We start from the raw sequence: 25,030 nt of genomic DNA on the forward strand, positions 1-25,030 counted from the left end.
TAAATCAGTATACAGCTCCTTCATTGAGAAACTATCGCTAAGGGGGAAAAATATGTTTAATGACGTAGTTAATTTATATCCTTGTGGCTCCACTCTTTGAGTTACACTGACCCAAACCATTCCCTTCCTCTGATTCAGTTCCCAAACTGCCCTCCAAACATTCAACACACTCCCAAGCCCACTCTTATAAGCACTTCATTGATCTCACTACTCTTAGAGCTGTGTTTTTACCCAGGAAGAAAATAGGAAATCTGAAAAGGCAGATTGATGTGGGTGTAGTTTCTGACTCTACCATTAGAGTGTGAAAATTTGTGACCGTGGCTAGAACATAAACTTCTGTTTGCTCATCAGTAAAATGGAAACAATGAATTATATCTCATAGAGTTGTAGTGAGAACTACATAGATAACATTTATATCATGCTTAACACATTGTTATTGCTCCTGTAAGGTAAAGGCTGGTCCCTTCTTCAAAAATAAAACAAAAAATTTAATCTGCAGATTGCACCTGGTATCAAACTCCTGAGTACTGTTTGTTTTATTTTTAAATTGCTAGTCATCTGAAGATCTGAGTTAGAATATTAATATGTAAGATATAGTCAATATATTACTTATATATTTGTATCTTTCTTTCGTTATTTTCTTTTGACTGAGTGATGGCTTAGTTATAATGCCAAGTGGTAATGCCTTGGGTTTCTTAAGTATAAGGATCTAATGACATATGAACAAGTTAAATTGTGACCCATGTGAACACAAAGCTAAGAGCTCTCTAATGGAATAGAATCACTTGTTTTTAATGTAATCATTTGTTCATTTTTTTCATACAATATACTGTGACATGATGTAATGATGGCTAACTCTTTAAAATAATTTTTACTTATTATCATCTTCCACCAAGAAAACGGAAACCAGAAAGGACAAATAATGAAGGATACTGTCATGAATAATATAGAGATTGTTTAAGCTAAAATATCCTATCATTGCTTACTGATATTCCAAGTCCTAAGAATCATAAAAGTAAATTCATTCAACCAAGACTGCCCTTTCCAGTGAGTTTTACATATGAGTTTCAGGCACCCAACAAGCTACGAGACCATCATTTGATAGTGTCATTTGTGCTTGGACAAGAAGAGAAGCCCTACAAGGAAAAGTAATTAAAAACAATCTCTATCATGGCCAAGTTAATTGACCTTTTAATATAAAGTTAATTGAATTTCTAATGTAAATTTATCCAGATGCTTATAAGCTATCTAGAGAAAGGAACATTTGACCTGCACAGTGATTCCTTACATAAAGGTGCACATAGTAACTAATATAGAGAACTTATCAAAACAAAGGAAGCAACACTTGGAATTTTTCTGACTGAGCCCTAACATTGTATTAATGACAGGCTCTGCCTTGGAGAGAATATGGGTGCCCTTTAAGGTTACTCTGCATGAGAAATTGATCAAAAATATAAGAAGAACTCCAAGGGAAATTCAAGCTATAGATACTTAGCATTCTCTGCTCAAATAAGTAAGCTACATGAAATCAAAATTGATTTATTTGAAATTCGTAGGTCTACATATTCCTGGCATGAAAGAGCAGTGCTTTATAATAGGACCCTATTTAGTCAGTTTGGGTGCTCACATACAAACTGGGACTTGCTTATCTGATAACCTGTTATTGCCTAACAGCAAGCACTGTGAAGAAGAACAATATATTACTATACAATGAGGAACTCCCTATCTTTGCCTTATGGTCTCCCCACATGTTCTATAATCTATAGCATGCCTGAGAGTTTTTGCATTATCCTGTGACTTCAGTATCCTTTCCAATCAGTCACTGAACTCCAATCTATGGCAAATTAGGCCATTGGCCCTATCTAGTACTTGCACTTAGCTCCCATAATATATTTTACAAAGTTCTACTTCCTTCTTAGCTTATGGACCTCTCTGGTTTCACCTTGTAAATGCTCTCCTTCTGGTTGTCCACACCTGCAGATCATTATCTGCACATCTTTGGTGCAAATATTTTCTCCATTCATAATGGTGCTACCTACCACTTCTCCCCATTACAACAACAACAACAACAACAAATCAAAAGCAAACAAACTAAAAACTTCTCTAAATGAAATTGCTGCTTTTATCATTTAATGTTCATGTTCTTTGTCAGCCTATTTGAATTTCTTCTCAGAAACATGAGCAGGGGGTTACCAATGCACCCTTTATGTTTTCTGCTTCTTTTCTGTAGAGGTTGGTGTTTGTGTGGAGAGAGATTTCACCATTTAAAAAAGAATATGAGAGTTTTGAAAAAGGTGTCTGACAATTCAGTTCAGAAACTGAACAATTATTAGGGTTCTTTCAAAAAGAAAGGAAACTCATGGCAAACTTTTTAATGTGATCTTTGATCTAACACATCAATAAAATACAATTGATAAACAGCACTGCTATCCATATATTATATGTTTAATGTTAGGAAAATGTATGAAATAAATATGTAAACCCCAAAATGAAGAAGAGGACATCTAATGAAAAACATCATGTAGCTTTTATACAGCTCAAACTGGTAAGTGTAAAGTTGTGTCGTGTTGCATGAGTTTGTACTTTAATGAAACACGAAACAACTGGAATTGTTTTACTCAAGGTCTTGGAGTACTTATACCATATTCATTTTAGCAGTTGCTTTCAGATAATGAGAACAATTACATTGTCTTCTAAGTCTCATAGAATATGCTTTTTGGTTCATCCTCAGTACTGATACTTCCTAAAATTAAACCACCCAATGGAGTTTCATTATTACTTGATGTTTAATGAATATTGTCTTTATGCTACACAGTACGTAAATAAAAAGAAATCCGTGGGATCCCTGGGTGGCTCAGCAGTTTGGCGCCTGCCTTTGGCTCATGGCACGATCCTGGAGTCCCGGGATCGAATCCCACATTGGGATCCCAGCATGGAGCCTGCTTCTCCCTCCTCCTGTGTCTCTGCCTCTCTCTCTCCCTCTCTCTCTCTCATAAATAAATAAATAAATAAATCTTAAAAAAAATAAATCCATATTCTTTTTGGTAAAGGAGAATGGTAGTAATTTACAGTGCATGCATTTATGCCCAGAAAAATGTTCCAGGAGGCAGTAATGGGTAATGTGTTCTCCTTGCTCTGGGCTCTGCTTAAAGGAATCTGCTATACTGTTCAATTCATATGTTCAAATGTCAGAAAGTTTTATAAGGATTAGACAAGATAACTCAAATAATCTCATTTTATCCAGCTTTCTATGTCTATTTTTATTAACCTTTTGTGTACTGACTCAATTGCCATAACATATATAATAGTATATAGGTTTACAGATAATTTTTTAAAATGTATTGATTTATTTCAGGGGGAAGGGATAGAAGGAGAGGGAAAGAAAATCCTCAGGTAGACTCTCTGCTAAGCACAGAGCCTGATGCAGGGCTCAATTCCATGACCCTGAGATCATGAGTTGAGGTGAAATCAAGAGTCAGACACATAATCAGTTGAGCCACCCAGGAACCCCCCCCCCCATAGATAATTCCTAATCAACTGAAGCAACTCACATATGAAATACAGGTAATGTGAACCCTCTCATGACATCTTTTTGGTAATAATTTTGCTCATATATGGTGAGAACAATTAGGTGGTTTTCTTGCTCTGCAACATATAGACATCAGTGTTCCTACTAAGATTAGAAAACAGAAAAGAGTTTAGAAACCATCAACATCTCATTTTACAGAAAAGAAGCCTGAGAACCACCAAGGCAGAACAAAAGCCAGGTCTCTTGACTTTAGTCCAGTTCAACAGATTGTATGAAGCAAATATAAAAGTTAATAAGTGACTTGGAAAAGGAGATATTAAATACTAAGTAATAACCGGCTATTTGAAAATCTAATCTTTTAGATTATTCATTCTGTCTCTGTTCATAATGACATGCTAAGGTGACACAGAAGTTTAATTTTCTAAACTAATTGGATAGAAGTGAAGCAAATATAATTAGGGCAGGAACTGAAAGAGCCAGTGTGTCAAATTTAAAAGCCAGGAGGTGGTAGGAAGCAAAGGTTAATGTTTTTCAGTGGTCCAGAGTAAGCTAACAGTTTATATCAGCAAATTGGGAATGACTGGGAAAATTCAGATAATTAGGGGACATATATATGTTCCCCTAATCAGGGGACATGTATATATACATATCAACATGAAATAATGAAATATCTGATGATAGAAATAAGCACATTCAATATTTTTTCTGGACCAAAAAAGGAAATATATATAAGTGCTTATTCCTATCATCAGATATTTCATGTTGATCTAACTACAGAATATTTACCCTTAAAGAACCAATGGTTGTAAGAGAGAAAGATTTTTTGAGTCAATATTACAACTCACTGATCAAACTTGTCCAGAAATGAAAGCACACATCTTGAGAGATAAGGCTCTAGGAGTCAGCATAGACTAGAAAAATACTTTTCAGATATGCTATGGAAAGGACTTAGACATTTTTTTTTCGGATGTTGGGGCCAATAAAGGTGCTTTTACTCCATAAAATCTATGGCTTCATGATTAACCTTCTAGAAAGAGGTAGCCATTTCTCCAGAGTGGTATGACTAACACCATGTTTGCCTATACTGAGGAAGTGGAATTCAAATAGGACATCTAGATATGTACGTAAATTTTAGTCTGTATTCTAATTGCTTATAACTTGAAATGAGTAAATACTATTTTACTCATGTATAGCATACTAGCAGTTACTCTATTATTAGAGGTATATGGACTCTATGGATTCACGTGTGGCATGCTAGCAGCTACTCTATTATTAGAGACTCACTAATTTATAGAATTCAGGACTGTCTACTTTGGGTAATCATAGTTTGGGGTCTCAGAAAGTTTTGTTAAAGGCATTCATAATGATATTAAAATACATATAATTTTAACAAAATAGTTTACTCCATTGTATTTAAAACTTTCAAGTGAAGTGGAAGTATTATTAACAACAAATATATTACCAATTTGAGAGAAACAAGCATAATGCTACAACATTGAAATCATTGTCATTAAAACCGGAGTAAACAAGACTGTTTTGGCTAATTCAATAAGGATTTAAACAGGAAAACAGGATAATGAGCAGAGTGAAGAAGAAACTACCATTATTTGTAGATTAAATGACTGTATACACAGAAAAGCAAATAAACTCAGTTGCACAGCCTTAGAATTCATAAGAATGCAGTAATGGCTTGATATAGGTAAAACAGATAAAAAGCAATATGACATATACACATTTTTTTTTGGTTAACATATGAGTTTTTCATTCACAGTTTTGAGTATCTACAAGGTATTTGAAAACCTTAGCATGTGGTTATCTGCAATTTTGCTGAAGGAAAAAATTGTATCTTGTCAGTTCTTATGACAGTTTGGGACAAACTCTTAATTAGTGAATAAGGTTCCACTTGACATTTACTATTAAATAAAACTTTGTGATTTAATATATATCCTCATGCAACCTTGGTGTAAGGGGTCTGTTGTCATCTTCATTTTACAGATGATGAACCTATTTGTTTGGTTAATAATTATATTTAATACAAAAATAAGCAACCTATTTGAAGAAAAGTTCAAATTTTTACTGAGAACAATTTGAGAAGATTTAAAAAGCCAATATGTAATACTAATGAAATAACAGTGATACGGAAGCTTTCATGTACAAAAGATAAAGGCATGAAATGAAATGAAATGTTCCTGTAAGTAATGTATCAGAAAAAGTTCTGATATTCATCTAATACAGTCTGTTCATACTGGCTCTAAAAATACTGATATACTTAATAAACAAATATGTCAATAAAAATACTGACATACTTAGCCACTCCCCTGTTGTCCCACTACAGCCCCAGCTTCTGCTTCAGCCCCTCCTCATGGACCCCTGGACATTCCTGCTCCCACCCCTGTACCTCTGCTCCCCATCTGCAAGTGCTTCAGCTATTAGACTGGTCTTGCCCAATGAGGAGGCCTCTAAAAATGTACTATAGTTCTTCAGCCTACATCTTTTCTCAGCATCTGGCACCCTTATCCTTAAACTTTGTCTTTTGTTTTGTTTTGTTTTGTTTTATTTTCAATACCACCGAAGATCAAGGGGCTCATTCTAACATTAGTTCTGGTTCTTGGAATTAATCTGAAAACAACATTTTTGCTCAAAAAGTCATGGTTTGTTGTCAGGTTCTTCATGATAGGAAAAAAATAACTATATACCAACTGACTATATATAAAATACATTTATATATATAAATACATATTCATATAAATTTCCACATATAAATGTATACACTTATATAAATTTACATTACATTTACATTATATTATCAAAGATAATAATTAAAACAATTATTCCATTTTAGAGAATTGCCACCATAAATAACACATTTAAGTGAATTTTGATATATTCGTGGTTTAACCCTCAAGTAAGCAAATCAAAATAATTTATACACAAGATGATTTCACCTGGATAGACTAAAGGAAATTATTTGTTTGAAAGTAAAAAAGGACGAGTTTAGAAGGAAATAAGCCAAAATGTTAACTTTGGTTTTCTCTGGTAGTAAACTGTTAATTTCATTTTGTACATTATATCTTTGTCTATTTCTCAGGTTTCCTACAGTTTTTATTTTATAACTAGGAACAGGAAAAGTAAACCTAGTGAAAACTATAATCTTATAGTTGATGAGAGATGATGGTAAAGAGTAGACTCACTGACTTCTCACAGCAACTTTAGCTATGTGGCTGATGCCCATAGCACTGCTCCCACATATATGTTTTTGGAACAATTTTCCTTTGGCCATTTTTGAGTCACTGGCAACACCATTATACCTGTACAAATATTTTAAGAGCCATGCCATCTGTGTTATAACTTAGCAGAGCTTTTTTTCAGAGCACACAGATTCTCTCACGGCTGATCCAAGTACATGTTAGCCATAATGATGAGGGTGAGGGTGGTCAAAAGGATGTTGGTTGTTCACTGTGTTTTCCTTGGGATACTTATTATTTAATGCTTTTTATTCCATGAGGATAGTAGGTCTTCAGACTCTATTCATGTGAGGGTTTAAATAACTGATAGTTTTCATCAATAGCATTTGTGTTTTAACAGTTATTAATATTGCAGGCTCAGATGAGAGCCTGTGAAGGTTATTTAAGAGACAGAATAGGCATGAGAGAGCATGTATGCCAATGTTGATAAAATCACACCATCTACACGATTATTTTGGACTACCTTTGCCATTTCAAGGAGTTTCATCCTATAAATCCTTCCTTGGGTATAAGGAAGGAAAGGTAGGAAAAAGCACTTCATTAAGGGTAACTCAATATAACTTTGAAACATTACAATATTGTATGGATAGAATGTACTTCCTTCTATGTATATGCTGAAGTAGAAATCAAGTATCTATATGTTAAAAATCTATAAATTAAAAGTTAAGGCAAAATTCTGTATTTTATATGAATCATCTATCAAATATATCTACATTTCAGTGTTTAGCACTTTTTGGAACATTTTCTCTAAGTTTATATTTCATACAACATTTTGGTAGCATGGTTTTTCTTAGGACTCCTGCAGTTACAAAGTATTCAGGCAGTTTTGTTCCTGGGCAAATAGCCAGAAGACACATGAAAGCAAATGGCAATGTGCTTTTGACTCAGAATTTATAATTCCTTTCCTGAGACCCTATAGCTATGTTAATATTCCACTCTCATATTTCTGTACTGACAGAATTGCCTCAATACTGAGCCACCCAGAGAGAGAGAGAGAAAGAGAGAGAGAGAGAGGGAGAGAGAGAGAGAGAGAGAGATTGAGATGAGATGATCTTGTCAGGAATCTTCTATCTTTCCCCCTGCAGCTCAACATCAGATTATTCTTACTTTGGTTGCAAACCCATAGCTGAAATTATTTTTCATTACTAAGCGCAGAGTTTTCTGGGCAATTTTTCTCTTTACAAACAATTTTTTTTGTGTCTGATGTTCTAGTAGAGAGAGCAAGGAAGATAATAATCTTAATGCAACATGTAATAGAATAAAATTTTCCTGCTGATAATATAAAGAATTCACATATATTTTGATATGAGAAATGAAGCAAGAATAGATGGAGATCAAATGGCAAGAGATATCTCTAGTCTTTAACCTTCCATTTTCTTGACCTACAGGTTTTCTTATTTTGGGAAGCCCCAGGGTTCTTAAGCTGGGATTTGTGTTTTATTTGATGGAAGCTAAATCAGAAGAACAACCTAGACAATACAAATACATGATGAGCACTCTTCTAAGTTTTCATTTTATTATGGGACTGCCCATGAAGGGCAAAACTTCATTCCCTCATTCCCAGTCTCCTTAAACTTTCTCTTAAATGTCACTTTTTCCGTGAAGCCTACTTGACCATCCAATTGAAAATCACAAACTCCCCTTTATGGCTTCACCTTGCTCCTTTTGCCTGGGTTTTGTCTGTGAGACTTATCACCATCTGTAACACTTGAATGTTTTAGTCTGTGTTATTCATTGCTATATCTCCAGTGACTAGAACATAGCATTTAGTAGATACCCAGAAATATTCATTGAATTAATGTATAATAGCTTCAATTTATTGAGCAATTATTATATAATCATGAATTGAAGTACAAGATCTCCACATAGTGCCGCTGACCTTTACAATAGGATAGACTACATTATCCTTAATTTATAGACATGCACTTTAAAGGGCAGAGATATTAATAAATTTGTATAATTCTGGCAAATACTAAATTTGAGCTCAGTTTTATCTATCCATAATCTCTAAATCTTCCTTTTCATGTTTTTTTTTTTCCATTTTTAATCAGCTGACCTTGAATTTCAAGCAAGAATGCAACATTTCTCTGCTATCTCATTAAATATACCACTGAAGTTCAGGGAATAGAGAAAAGTTCTCTAGAGGATGAAATCCTCTCTTTCCTTGTTTTTAAACTTTTTGTTAAGTTCCATTGTCAGGGATTTCAAATACATATCCCTCAAATATAGGCATGATGCATTTAAAATATGGCTGCTATGAAATCAAGATATTACAACTACAAAATTATCTGGCTGCAAAGTTAAATAAAGATTCAACATAACCCCCCCAAAAAAGACATGGAAAATCATTTTATAGTTGTGGCTGATTTGAGGGATGAGGTGGTACAAAGGAAGGAGATTTGCAATGAGGGGAATTTTAAAAAATTAGTTTTAATTTAACTTTTTAAATCAAGATCAGCATATTTTGTGTGACAAAAAATAACAAGAAGAAGAAAGGGGGGGGCAGAAAATTTATGCAAAGAAATAATAGCTGAAAATATCCCTAATCTGGGAAAGGAAACATATTCGGATCCAAGAACACAGAGAACCCCCACCAAAATCAACAAAGGCAGATCCATACCAAGATCTGTTGTAATTAAATTGGCAAAATATAGTGATAAGGAGATAATTTTTAAAGCAGCAAGACAAAAAATACAATAACATGTAAGGGAAAACCCATAGAGCTAGCAGGAGATTTTTCAGTAGAAACTTTCCATGCTAGAAGGGAGTGGCATAAGTCACAGTGCTGAATGGTATGCAGCCAAGAATACCTATCCAGAAAGGCTATCATTCAGAATACAAGAAGATATAAAGATGTTCCCAGACAAACACTAAAGGAGTTCATGACCACTAAACCAGCTCTGCAATGTTTTTAGAATTTTGAATAGAAAGAGGAGACCAAAGATGACAGTATAAAGGTAGGAAACACAAAAGCAGTAAAAAAGAGCATTTCTGTAAAAAATCAGTCAAAGAACTCAAAGTAAAAAAAATGCAAAATATGGCAACATAGGGGATCCCTGGGTAGCGCAGCGGTTTGGTGCCTGCCTTTGGCCCAGGGCACGATCCTGGAGACCCGGGATCGAATCCCACATTGGGCTCCCTGCATGGAGCCTGCTTCTCCCTCTGCCTGTGTCTCTGCCCCCTCTCTCTCTCTCTCTGTGACTATCATGAATAAATAAAATTTATAAAAAAAAATATGGCAACATATACCAAAAACATGAGGAGGAGTAAAGAATGAGTTCAAACTTAAATGACCATCAACTTAATATATCCACACTACTATATCAACACTAGTATATGCTGAAGAAGGTTATATACAAACTTAATGGTAACCATATATTCGAAACCTCGAATAAATATGTAAAGAACAAAGAGAAAGAAATCCAAATATATCACTAAAGAAAATCAGCACACCACAAAAGAGAGAAAAACAAGAAAGGATCAGAGGAAATAGAAACAATGACAAAACAAATAAAATGACAATAGTTACATACCTATCTACATTACATTATTTTGAATGTAAATGGACTGAGTGCTCCAATCAAAAGATGTAGGATGACAAAATGGATAAAAAAAAACAAGACTCATCTATATGCTGCCTACAAGAAACTCATTTTAGATGTAGAGACACCTGCAGATTGAAAATGAGGGGATTTGTAATACAAATGGATGTCAAAAGAAAGTTGGAGTAACAATACTTATATTGAATAAAATAGACTTTAGAACAAAGGCTCTAACAAGAGACGAAGACAGTATATAATAATAAAGGGGATAATCCAACAAGAAGATATAGCAATTATAACTACTTACGCACCTGTATACATAAAACAGTTAATAATAAATATAAAAGAACTAATCAATAATAAGACAATAATAGAAGACTTTAATACCACACTTACATCAGGGGATACGATACATAATGTAAACAGAAGATCAACAAGGAAAGGATGGCTTTGAATGACATACTGAAACAGATGGATTTAACAGATATAATCAGGATGTTCCATCCTAAAACAGCATAATACATATTCTTTTCCAGTGCACATGGAGTATTTTCCAGAATAGATCACACATTAGGCTACAAGATAAGCTTAAAAAAATTCAAGAAAATCAAAGTCATTTCTATTCACCTTTTCTGACCACAACTCTATGAAATTAGAAGTCAACCACAGGAAAAATTTAGAAAGACCACAAATACATGGAGGTTAAATACACACTACTAAATGATGAATTGGTTAACCAGGAAATCAAAGAAGAAATGAAAATCACATGGAAACAAATGAAAATGAAAACATATCAGTCCAAAGCCTGCAGCAAAAGCTGTTCTTAGAGGGAAGTTTATGACAATACAGGCTGACCTAAAGAAGCAAGAAAAATCTCAAACAACCTAACCTTATGCCAAAAAGATAAAGAAAAAGAACAAACAAAACCTAAAACCAGCAGAATGAAGGAAATAATAAAGATCAGACAGAAGTAAATGATATAGAAACTAAAAACACAATAGAACAGATCAATGAAACCAGGACCTGATTCTTTGAAAAAACTCAATAAAATTAATAATCCCCTAGTCAAACTTAATAAAAGGGAGAAATGACTCAAATGGATAAAATCATAAATGACAGAGGAGAAATAACAACCAATACCCAGAAATACAATTATACGAGAATATTAAAAAACTATATGCTAACAAATTGTACAACCTACAAGAAATGCATAAATTCCTAAAATCATTAAACTACCAAAACCCCTCAAAAGAATAGAAAATTCAAATAGACCAAAAAGTAGCAAAGGAATGCAATCAGTAATAAATAAATCTTCCAATAAACAAATGTCCAGGACAGATGGTTTCACAGGTGAAGTCTACCAAACATTTAAAGAAGAGTTAATACCTATTCTTCTCAAACTATTAAAAAAAAATAAAAAAGAAAGGAAAAATTCCAAATTCGTTCTATGAGGCCAGCATTATCCTGACACCAAAACGAGAGAAAGACACCACTTGGGGATGCCTGGGTAGCTCAGCAGTTTAGCACCTGCCTTCGGCCAAGGCATGATCCTGGACTCCCAGGATTGAGTCCCACATCAGGCTCCCTGCATGGAGCCTGCTTCTCCCTCTGTCTGTGTCTCTGCCTCTCTCTCTCTCTCTCTCACTCTCTGTCTCTCATGAATAAATAAATCTTAAAAAAAAAAAGAAAGAAAGACACCACGAAAAGGAAGAACTGTATACCACGATCCCTGATGAATATAGATGCAAGAATCCTCAACAAAATGCTAGCAAACAGAATCCAACAATACATTTAAAAAAATCACTCACCACTATCAAGTGTGATTTATTCCTGGGATACAAGAGTGGTTCAGTATTTGCAGATCAATCAATGTGATAGATCACATTAATAAAAGATAAACCATATGATCATCACTTCAATAGATAGCAAAAAAAGCATCTGACAAAGTATAACATCCATCTATGATAAAAAAAAAAAACCCTCCACAAAGTAGGTTTAGAGGGAATACATCTCAACATAATAAAGGTCATGCATGAAAAACCCACAGCTAATATCATCCTCAATGAGGAAAAACAAAGAACTTTTCCCCTAAGGTCGGGCATAAGACAAGGATGTCCATTCTCACCATGTTTATTCCACAGAGTACTGGAAGTCCCAGCCATAGCAATCAGACAACAGAGAGAAATGAAAGGCATCTAAATCAGTAAGGAAGAAGTAAACCTTTCACAATTTGTAAATGACATGATACTCTCTATATAAAACTCTAAAGACTCCACTGAAAAACTACTAGAACTGATAAATGAATTCAGTAAAGTTACAGGATACAAAATCAATGTACAGAAATCTGTTGCATTTCTATATGCTAATAATGAAGCAGCAAAAAGAGAAATTAAGAGAACAATCCCATTTACAATTGTACCAAATATAATAAGATATCTAGGAATAAACCAAACCAAAGAGGTAAAAGGCCTGTGCTCTGAAAAGTATAAAATACTGATGAAAGAAAATTGAAGGCAACACAAAGAAATGGAATACATTCCATGCTCATGGGTTTGAAGAAAAAATATTGTTAAAATGTCCATAGTACCCAAAGCAATCTACACATTTAATGCAATCCCTTTTAATATACCAACATTATTTTTCAAACTAGAAAAAACAATTCTGAAATTTGGATGGAATCACAAAAGACCCCAAATAGCCAAAGCAAGCTTTAAAGAGCAAAGCAAAGTTGAAGGCATCACAATTCTAGACTTCAATTTATATTACAAAGCACAGTGATCAAAACAGTATGGTACTGGTACAAAAACAGACTCATAGACCAGTGGAATAGAATAGAGAGCCCAAAACTAAACCTACACGTACATGGCTAATTAATCTACAACAAAGGAGGCAAGAATATGCAATGGGGAAAAGACAGTCTCTCAACTAAATGGTGGTGGACAAACTGGACAACTGAATTCAAAATGGATTAAAAGCCTAAATGTGACATCTGAAATCCTAAAATTCCTAGACCAACACATTGGCAATAATCTCTTTGACATTGGCCTTAGGAACATTTTTCTGGATCTATGTCCTTAGGCAAGGGAAACAAAAGTAAAAATAACCAAAACAAAAAACTTCTGCACAGTGAAAGAAACAATCAACAAAACAAAAAGGGAACCTACTGAATGGGACAAGATATTTACAAATCCTATATCTGATGAGTAGCTAATATCCAAAATATAGAAAGAACTCCTAACTCAACACCAAAAAACCCCAAATAATCCAATTAAAAATGAGGATTTGAATGAGATGTCACCTCACACTTGTCAGAATGGCCAGTATCAAAAAAACAAGAAGTAACAAGTGTGGGCAAGGATGTAGAGAAAAAGGAACTTCCATGCACTGTTAGTGGAAATGTATACTTGTGTAGCCATTGTGGGAAACAGTATAGAAGTTCCTCAAAAAATTAAAAATAGAAATACCATAAGGTCCAGTAATTATACTTCTGGGTATTTATCCAAAGAAAACAAAAATACTAACTTGAAAAAATATATGCATCTCTGTTTTCATTGCAGCATTATTTACAGTAGTGAAGATCTGGATGCAACCTAACTGTCTGTCAATTGATGAGTGAATAAGGAAGATGTGGTACACATGCGTGTGCACACACACAGGAATATTACTCAACAATAAAAGAGAATGAAATATTGCCATTTGCAATGAGGGGATGGACTTAGAGTGTATTATGCCAAGTGAAATAAGTCAGTCAGAGAAAGACAAATACTGTATGATTTCACTTATAAGTAGAATCTAAAAAAATAAAACAAATCAGCAGAAACAGACCCCTATAGAGAACAAATTGGTGGTTGCCAGAGAGGAGGTGAATAGATGAAGGTGAGTGGGAGGTACAGGATTCCAATTCTGGAATGAAAAAGTCACAGGAATGAAAGATTTAAAAAAGAGTGTGTGTGTGAAAAACAACCTATAATTCCAATACCCAAGGTAACCAATGATTGTAAATTGGTGCATATCTTTCTAGACACTATAAATAGAAACGAAATACTCTACAACAGTTTGACACATTTGGATTTTCCCAACTTTGCTCAAGTTTCACACATTAACCAACTGAGATAGTTACATCATAAAATGCACAGACACCAAAAGAAGGATAGTATATTGAAATAGAGCTGTTTAATCATTATAATTTTTCCATTTGTCACAGGAAACTGCAGATTTTGTTCCAAAACTTTAAGGGGAAACACATATTAAGGCTCTAGTTAACCCAAAAAACTATTGGCAATTATGTAGCTGAAGGCTTAGGATGTTAAATATAAGTACTCTACCGTTGTCAGAATTATGATCAAGCAATGACTAATGAGAGATCATATGTAAAAGAAGACTGACTTTGAGATAAACAAGTATTGCCTTCTCCTTAAATGCTATTTTCTTGGATCTCAAAGGTAGAATTCCCAGGAGGCTTTGCAACATACAATAAAAGTCCTGGTTTCCACATTCCTTTTGTTTACCCCCTGAGAATTTGCTGAGAATTTCTGAATTATTTGATTGATTCATTTCAAGTTTACTTTCTCCCATTCCTTTGGCACATTAGTTTGGTTTATGTGCTCTCTAAAAGCATTTATAGGATGCTTAATGTCTGATACTGGAACGCATTCATAATGTTACGGCTCCTACACAGGAGGATTCAGTTGAAAAAGAACAAATGGCCTCCTTCCTTTTTCTTTTGTTTTCTTTTTTCTTTCTTTCTTTCTTTCTTTCTTTCTTTCTTTCTTTCTTTCTTTCTTTCTTTCTTCTCTTTCTTTCTCTTTCTTTCCTTTCTTTCTTTCTTCCTTCCTTCCTTCCTTCCTTCCTTCCTTCCTTCCTTCCTTCCTTCCTTCTTCCTTTCTTTTCTTTTTTCTTTCTTTCTCTTCTTTCTTTCTTTCTTTCTTCTTTTTTTTTTTGAATTTCTTTACTGCTGGCTCAGGTATTACATGCTGTAATAACCCCTCACATGTTTTTCAGTGATTGATGATCAAACTGCTCAGTTGTTCAGTCTAGCATTTTAGAGTCCTTGATACTTTTTAACAAATTCATTGGAATCAAGCCTTTGATAGTGAATAAAAGAAGTGAAGTAAAGCAATAATTTAGGTCAGGGAACACAAGGCTTTATCTGTGTTGCCAACTCCAGTCAATTGATGGGTAGTTTCTGTCTGAAGGATTTTGATGCTACTTCCAAGGTCTGTGGGAAACATTACTACCAAGGTAATGTGTGGAAGAGTTCATGATGTGTGGGAGTTAGGTGATGTAAGGAAGTGAGGGGAGAGGATTCCTGGCAGAGGACAAAACGCATGGAAGAGCATGGTATATGTGGAGGGCAGGGGAGAGAAAGAAGGGTAAAACTGCAAGAAATTCAAGGTTCCTGAAGCCAAAAGTTTCAAAATATGAAGCTGTGAGAGATGAGAATATGAAGCATGTAGGGTTGTCAATGCACAGTTTAGGAGCTTGGACTTTATCTAGTTGATTAGTCAGAAGGTTTTAAGCAGGGAAGTGATGGGCTTGCTTGGCTTAGAGTTTTGAATGATTGTAGTCATGATGGTTTTGGGGGACACAAAGTTCAGATAGAATTTGTAGAGTATTTTCAGGGAATTTTTGCAGTATTCCAAGATATAGATAATATGGGCCTGAACAAGGATTGCTAATAGGAATGGGAAAAAAGTAAAGAAAAATTTAGCAGGAAATTTTACACATGGCTAGAAAAGGAGGAAGAAGCAAGAAGCAAAGCTTGGGAGACTGGATAGGCAGGGAACAGTATAGATGATGTATTAAAAATATATTTATAACTAAATGCTAAGTGTTTAGGCTAGACTATAGGACATAATATTATACAACATCGAACTACCTCTTCATTACTCTCTTTTAGTAGAGGAAGACATTCGTATAAATCATTTTTTAAATGCATGTCTCCTATTTATGAGGGATACTAGAAAGCAAACTATAAAGGGTATGAAACCAAGGAATGTATTATATTTTGGGTGATTTCTACATCTCTCTCTCTCTCTCTCTCTCTCTCATCTATCACAATAAGAAATAATATAGTCCATTGTAAATAAAAAATATAGCACAGAGAATAAGTGTCTCAAGCACATGGTGGCATTATTGTCAAACCCAGAATCCTTTTAAGAGTTAGAGTTGTAGGGGCAACTAGATGAATCAGTGAGTTGAGCATTGGACCGATTTTGGCTCAGGTCATGATCTCAGCGTCCTGGCACCAAGCCCCATGTTGAGCTCTGGACTCAGCGGGGAGTCTGCTTGAGGATTCTCTCTCCCTCTCCCTCTGCCTCTCCTCCTACTCTCTTATTCTAAGATAAATCAATACACATATTTTTTAAATTAGTGAGAGTTGTAGGGAGTGGGTAAAGAATTAAAATTATTAAAATTTAAAAAATTAAATAATTTATTAAACAGGTTTTTATTATATTGATCAATTTATAAAATATTTTCAAAACTATTTGCAAAAATAAAATTCTAATAATAATATTTGGTTAAAAATTTTTAAAAACTTGGGATAAGAATAAAACCAGACAGGACACCAGAACAACAAGCATAAAATAGAACTATCCCTAGCAAACAGGAAGCATGGTTACTCAATTTATGAAGTCAGAAATGGATTCTATATGTGAATTCCTGGTGAAATAGTTTCATTATCTTCTTTTTTTTTCATTCATTTCTGCTAGATTTGCAGCAGAGAACGCACAGATGGTTTATGCCCACACATTCACTCATACTCTAGAGGTTGTTAGGTAAATCTGTGGTTTCCACGTCTCAACTGCTATTCTAATATTGTACCCTCCATCATTGCCCTAAAAAGAGTGACTGGCTGGCTCTGACTGTAGTAGAATATTTTGCTGGTTGGGAAAGTAATAATATAGTAATATACCCCGGGGCTGTGCTGGATACATTTGACATTTGGGAAGATACAAAATGTTGGGGATCTTTTTCCCCCAGGGGGAAAATTACTGCAACCTTCTGAATTTCAGAATGTTGGATCTGGGACCCTCAGATTTGATGAATATTTTTGTTTATAATATATGTCTAGGTTAGGTTGCCTGGGTGACTCAGGGGGTTAAGTGTCTGACTCGATTTTAGCTTAGGTCATGATCTCAGGGTGATGAGTTCCAGCTTCACACTGGGCTCTGAGCTGGACATGGAGCCTACTTAAGATTCACTCCTTCTCTCTCTTCCTGTCTCTCCCCTCCCTGCTCATGCATCATGCACTCTATAAATAAGTTAAATAAGATAGATAGATAAATAAATAAATAAATAAATAAATAAATAAATAAATAAATAAAGCAAGCAAGCAAGCAAGCAAGCAAGCAAGCAAGCTAGGTTGAAAGAGGCAAGAATAGAATTATTGACCTCTGGTCCTTATGGGCAATCTGGAATCTATTTCTCATTAGTCCACAGCTTTTCTTATCAGCCTTTGGCCTAGTAATTATTATTTTTTATCTTTCAAAAATAGTTACTGCAGAGAAGGAAAAAAATACTCCTTATGCCCTTTTAGTATTCGGTTTCTAGAAGAACAAACACTTTATTTATTTTTTTTCTTTTTTTTTTAATTTATTTTTTATTGGTGTGGAAGGAGCCTCGGTGTCCAACGAAAGATGAATGGATAAAGAAGATGTGGTTTATGTATACAATGGAATATTACTCAGCCATTAGAAATGACAAATACCCACCATTTGCTTCTACGTGGATGGAACTGGAGGGTATTATGCTGAGTGAAGTAAGTCAGTCGGAGAAGGACGAACAAACACTTTAGAATCAGAAAAATGTGCTTTAAACTTTAGGCATATTAATATCTTCTGAGTGTCAAATTACTCGAATCACCTTATCCAGTTAGAAAAATATTGTAGAGTTTGTGATAACATTGTGGTCAGGATTAAGTGAGACAGTCTAAGTAAAGTGCCTAGCACAGTGTTTGACAAACAGTAGATGACCAATAATTGGCAGCTATAATTATTACAGAAGGTATAAAAGGTTTCCTGTTGGTGAGGCCAGATAATTGTCACATAATCTCCTTTATTCTCCATTTCAGCCTCCTTCCCACTCCTTCCTCTCCCTACCCTTACCAGCTCTACTCCAGTACTTGGGACTCTCATGATGCTGTTTGCCCTTTTTTCTAGTTTAACATCTTTTGTTTCCAAATTATCTTCCTTATTTCCTTTCTTCCAGACCTTCTAGTCTTATGACTTCTACTTTGGTTGCCTGCCATATCTAACCTTGTAGAGGCTCTGTTAATGTCATTTATGCCAAAATGTTAAAGACTAATATCATTTTCATAGGCTAGTTTTGCCAGCACATACATCTATTTTAGTAAAGATCAACTTCATAACCTTAGAGAATAAAAATGTGGAACTTACATTGGAGACATCAGCAATAGACACAGAGGAGATATTTTCAAAGAGAGGCACTCAGTCATAATAACAACAAAAACTAATGAACAGCTTCCATTTAATGGGTGTCTATTTTACACTGAGTTTTATTTTTTTTACACTGAGTTTTATATGCCTTGCTTCACCGAACCCTCACAATTAATAAATTAAGTACAATCATTATTGCTATTTTTATGATGAGGGAAATACAGTGTGGAGAGGCAAAATGAATTGTTGAAAGTTATATACACCTAGTAAGTGGGAAAGACAGGTTTGGAATGCAAGTCCATCAAGCTTATTGCCATCTCTCTCATGCAATCACTTACAGGCTAAATTTTCATCAGGGTAGGTATCTCCGTGCTCTTCCTATCATTACTTGCTGGAGCCTAGTGCATGCAATTAATAGTTGGTGCATGAATTAATGAATAAATATCTATTCTGTCACAACCCCCTCTCTATTTTACCTCACTGGAATCAACTTTTGCTTGGAGACCTTACCTTATCAAATATTCCAAAATTCTGAACTGCCAGTAGTCCATGTATACCATTGTTTCCTGACCTTGTCTCTATCTTGCTGTCTTATCTATAGACCTTGCAATTCCTCATTTTCCCAAAAGTCTCTGAGCTAAGTTCCACTTACCTCAAGAATTCAGGAGTGGTCTCCCTCCATAAGGCTTTCCATTTCTCTCACTTCTTCTCCTATCCTCTTCCTCACTGTCTCCGTTCCTCTTCCCATCATGGCCCAACCCAACAGGGTTCTTTCCATGCCTGTGTCTCCCACTAGATCATGATGTATTTTAAGGTCGATGTCTGTCATATTTTTTTTATCTTTTATTTTGTACCTAACATATTTTCTTTATATGCTTCTGGCCTAGCCTAGTTTATCAATTTGAAGGTACTTTTTGTCATATTTTAATATCTATGAATTCAGGATACACCTTCAGGTGATGGAATCTTTTTTTTTTATTTATTTTTTATTGGTGTTCAATTTACTAACATACAGAATAACCCCCAGTGCCCGTCACCCATTCACTCCCACCCCCCGCCCTCCTCCCCTTCCACCACCCCTAGTTTGTTTCCCAGAGTTAGCAGTCTTTACGTTCTGTCTCCCTTTCTGATATTTCCCACACATTTCTTCTCCCTTCCCTTATATTCCCTTTCACTATTATTTATATTCCCCAAATGAATGAGAACATATAATGTTTGTCCTTCTCCGACTGACTTACTTCACTCAGCATAATACCCTCCAGTTCCATCCACGTTGAAGCAAATGGTGGGTATTTGTCATTTCTAATAGCTGAGTAATATTCCATTGTATACATAAACCACATCTTCTTTATCCATTCATCTTTCGTTGGACACCGAGGCTCCTTCCACAGTTTGGCTATTGTGGCCATTGCTGCTATAAACTGATGGAATCTTAAAATTATAATTGACAGTGTTTTCTCTGACCTAGTGATAAAAAAGAAGAGTTGATTGAGTCCTATAACCAATGGCATCTTAGATTTAACATAATACAGTCATAGATAATAAATAAAGGTTATATAAATGAAGAAAGGAATAGCAACACAGCCCTGCTCAATTCATATTATTATTCCTACTTATAATCTAGCTGTTCTGCATCATAGACAATGTGACAGGGCAACAGTTGAGCATTATTCTTTATGTTGGGTTTTCCTAGTACAAGTAAGACATAATACACTACCTCAAATTATTCTTAATCATTTCTTTCTGGGTTTACAATATATGTTCCATATGCTTGTCTTCTAGGTGAAATTGATCTTCAAATTCTTTCCAAACTGCAGACTCAATATCCAGGAATTCATATCAACAATGAAGTTGTTGAGCCAAGTGCTGAGCAAATTGCCAAGTACAAAGGTACCTGTAAGCCATGGTGCTCTACATCAAATCCTATCCTGAAAGGCTTATCAACCCAAATTTGTCCCCTTAGTCATTAACAACACAGTTACTGTGGTATGTTCTTTGTAAGCTTATTGGGAGAAGAACATATTTAATTTGTTTTCTTGGCAGACATGACTAACACCTCAGAAATACGAACAGTGAATAATTAGATTTCTTTTTTTACTGACTCCTTTTATTCCCTGGTTATCAACTATTATTTTTGATGTTTATTCTTAGAGACAGTCATTAATTCATTCAGAAATATTTAAACAGAATCCTTGCTCTTAAAGAGTGTGTTTAATGGATTGTAGCAGAAGTCATTAAACTTCTCTGAAAAAAACACACACAGTAAATACTTTAGACATAGAAGGCCTCACAATCTCTGTCACAATTAATCAGCTCTATTATTATAGCACCAAGGCAGCCATAGATGATACTGATAAACTGAGTGTTCATATGTTCCAATAAAACTTTATTTGTAAATCCCAAAGTTTGAATTTTATATCATTTTCACATATCATGAAATACTATTCATTTGATTTTTTTCAATCATTTTAAAGTGTAACAACATGAGACATGAAAGACAGGCATAAAGTCAGGAAATATAATAGTGCGTTTTTAGTTTGTAGTCTTTTTAGAAATAAGGTGGTGAGCAAGATATAGTCCATGGGCCATGGGTGGCTGACTCCTGGGTTACAGAATCATATCAACTTGTTTTCCAGTGATAAAATTCACCAGTTGATTCCCCATTAATACTGAGATAATGTAACCTATGTCTGATCAGCATTCTCATAATTATTTCTTATTGATTCTTTCTTTTACCTCTAATTTCATTTAATACTAGAAAAAATCAGGGTGAACTCTCTGGTTTTACAGAGCTACGTAAAAAAGAAAAATGTGCTTTATATCTGTTATGTATATAACATTGATTGCATTAAAATTCGAAATGGAAATGGATTCTGCATTTGCAATTAAAATTGATGGTGTGCCATCTCTTTTCTGTATTTTAGAGCTTGTAGCCAAGACATCAAACCTCGAGAACATAAAGTTTGCTTGGCATAAGGAGACATCATCTGAATATCAAAATAGAATCAGAGAGAAAAAAGAATTTCAGAAGTGGGACTTTATTCATATGATTCAGGTAAGAAATATTTATTGTTATATATTCTCAGAAAGGAGGTTTTTTTTCAGAAGTATGTATGAAGAATGCCTGATATTCTACCTTTAGGAAGAAAACTGAAAATCTGATTTCTGATTTTACAAGTGAGCATTATCTACAGAAACTGAGGATAAATATGTTGATAGTACTGGGATAGTCTCTGTAAAATTAAAAAAGCCAGTTCTTTATACTCAAACACCTTTAGAGTTATTGATATTTTTTCAATATTGGCTTAATCAATTTTTGTAGGATTGGAAGTTCATAGATAGATTTGAGGACAGTTGAGTGTGACATATCCTACCTAGCACAGCGCTCCAGTAGCTCTAATGGTATGGATGTACCAATGTCCTGGAGTTTCTCTGAATCATCTTGCTTTTCCCTTCTGTTGATGACCTGGCTAGTGTGCATGTGACAGAAGGTCAGGTTAGATAATTTCTTAGGTCAATAAAATTTTACTTATGTCAGTCAGTCACTCAGTAGGAATTTATTTCCGTGATCCAGCACTGATAGTGTATTTCTTAGAAATACACTAGAGTATTTCTTAGAAAGGCAGTGACTATTCATTAGGTGTTATAGGGATGGATATCTGAGAATCACTGATATTTCTGGATAGCATATGGGTGTATAGATCTTGGGTACTGGCTGCCATTAGAAAATATGCATATTTTAGAAATATCAACAGTAAGAGACTTCTATAGTCCATAAGCACAGTCATTCCAAAGGAATAAACTTATAAGAAATCAAAGGAAGAAATGACTCTAACATTAGAATATCCAAGTGATCCTATATCTCTGCTCTACTAGTGACAGAATAATTTACTTATGAAGGAGTACTTAAATTGTCCAGCAAGCCTACAGTGTTTCTCAATTAGACTTGCTCTCCTCTTTCCTCACGTAACTATTTCATACCTCTCTTTCTCTCTCCTTACACCTCCTGTAACCCCTCCCCCACCACTCATTTCCAACTAGTAACCTGACTTTATACTGTATAGCAAAGAGGAATCATCAGATAGAAAGTCATCTTTCACCCTCCAAATTTATAAGCACAGCTGTATCTGTAACCACCATCTCTTTTGTCTTATTACAGAAGCCTCCTTTTATTGAAAACTAATCCCTCCACTTGTGCTCTAGATCCCATTCTTTTTCTCCCTTCTTTCTTAGAGCAATTCTGTTTCCTCTGCTTTATTACTCTATTCCTCTTTCTTCCTCCCTGTCTATTCTGCATTTTTCCCATATTATGTCTTTGTCTCTTCATTGTTCTTTATAGTCTTAATATTCTCATGACATTCTTTCAACTTAATGTTCACAGTCAACTTCAGAGAATTTGTGTCTATCAGATCAAATTTCAGAGCATCTGTTATGGCCCACCTCCTCTTTTTTAGCCAGATCACATCATAGATTATTAGCCATTTTATGGATTATGTATCTGGGTATCTATCCCTGTCATGAACAGCAGGGAGTGACATGATACTAAATATGGCCCTGAAGCAGCATAGGCCATATGCAGGTCCATTTTATTTCATTCATTCATGTGAGAGGAGCATAATTTAAGTTGTATTTGCTTTATGCAACAAATTGTATCATGAGCATCTACCTAGAATATTGAATTCTTGCCCAAGAGAGATGGAGATAAGATATAAGAAGTTAAGTATCTGTGAGGGTAGATTCCAGGAATGCAAGCCTTTTGGGAAAAATTTCTACTGGCAATGTATAATTCTTAGCTCTACCTGTATTGAGTGGAAAGGCCTCCCCCTGAATTCAGAGATGTTCCAGAGTTATTAAAAGGGGGTGATTTCGAAAAAAAAATAAAAGGGTGGGTTGACCCCTAGAACCTTGTGACCAAGCATGTAACCTCATGCTTTATTCAGTCCATTTTCCTAGAGAATCTGTCAACATCAAAGCCTGACATATTTTCTGTGATTTAAAGAAAGCATCTGTGAGCATATGGTAAAGCTAGTGCAAAGGGCTTAATTTTAAAGCAACGTTCCATGAAATGGGGTCTGTTTTTACAGTGCCAGTACCATCTTCTTCCAGAAGAACTATAATTCACAAAATATAGAGTAAGCATAGAATCAATACCCCAATGTGGACTGGAGACTAAGTATCTCCAGCTATAAATGTCTCTGTTATTGAAGCCAGAAAGAGTAAATTTAAAACTATTTGGCAGTAATTGAGCATATAACATAGTTTTCCTTTTTCCCAGATATTTTATCACATTATTATTTCTTTCTCTATATAACATCTTTAATTTTTAAATTCTAAAAATGTTTTGTTGAGTAAAAATCTCAATTTGAAAATCAAACTTTCTAATAAGTATCTAGCCCAATTAACAAAGACATTGACATAGAAAAGCGTCTAATTTTTCTTTTTCTTCATTTCTAGATGCTGTATTATGTAAAAGATATCCCAGCTACCCTGAAATTCTTCCATAGTCTCTTAGCTACCAATGCTAAGATGCTCATTATTCTTGTGTCAGGTAAATTATTTACATTCACTCTGAATTTTAAAACAGTAATAGTGCATATGTGCTCAGATACATGTGTTTGAAGGCAGCTGCTATATTTTGTCTTCATTATGAAATTCTTGACTTGGCTTCTGATCGTAGTCAATTAATTAACACAGTATTAGGAAAGTCCTTCACAATGGCTATCAATTTAGGGAGTCTAGTGGAATTAAATGTCTATATACTCCTTTCTCTTGGGAAATTTCATATTTGTTGTCTATATATAAATCCTTTTCTCAATAACATAGAGCAAATACCGCTAATAGGATTTATTTTTAATGAGACCAAAAATAGTAAATATTTCTATTTACCTCCATTTTGTTTCTGGAATGTCTCTTTCCTTTCTCTGATGTTTATTAATACATAAATAAAGGTATAAATATTTGGGAAGCTTTCATGTTTGATTAATTTGCATTTCTAGAGCCATTATCAATATTGTTCATGATAGATTTTCTCAAATAATTACCAAAAATTATTATTTTGCTTTATGTTACTCTCTTTTTTCCAAAGACAGCATTTGATGTCATGTTGCTTCCAGTATATAATAAGTACCACTTAGAGAATGTAAGCAAACATGTTAATCAATGAAACACTGGCATTGTTGAGTTCATTAATTCATCACTTCTTTCATTCAGCAATCTTCATGGATTGTTTACACAGTGCTAGGCAGATTAATTCTAGATATACAACAGCTCTATCTTCCTAAGCTTATAGCATACTCCATACTCAAAACTATAAAT

General features: G+C 34.5%; 1 protein-coding gene across 2 annotated transcripts in view; it reads left to right on the forward strand.

Moving 5' to 3' along the window:
• Window positions 1-25,030, forward strand: part of HNMT (histamine N-methyltransferase) — a 51,642-nt gene that overhangs the window by 12,677 nt on the left and 13,935 nt on the right. For both annotated transcript variants that reach the window (XM_025430712.3, XM_025430719.3), the window contains 3 exons: window positions 20,498-20,605; window positions 21,640-21,770; window positions 24,170-24,263. In XM_025430712.3, the coding sequence (XP_025286497.1) occupies window positions 20,498-20,605; window positions 21,640-21,770; window positions 24,170-24,263 (333 nt within the window). The remainder of the gene's footprint in view (window positions 1-20,497; window positions 20,606-21,639; window positions 21,771-24,169; window positions 24,264-25,030) is intronic.

The sequence above is a fragment of the Canis lupus genome, chromosome 19 (genome assembly GCF_003254725.2).
Source record: "Canis lupus dingo isolate Sandy chromosome 19, ASM325472v2, whole genome shotgun sequence".
NCBI lineage: Eukaryota > Metazoa > Chordata > Mammalia > Carnivora > Canidae > Canis > Canis lupus.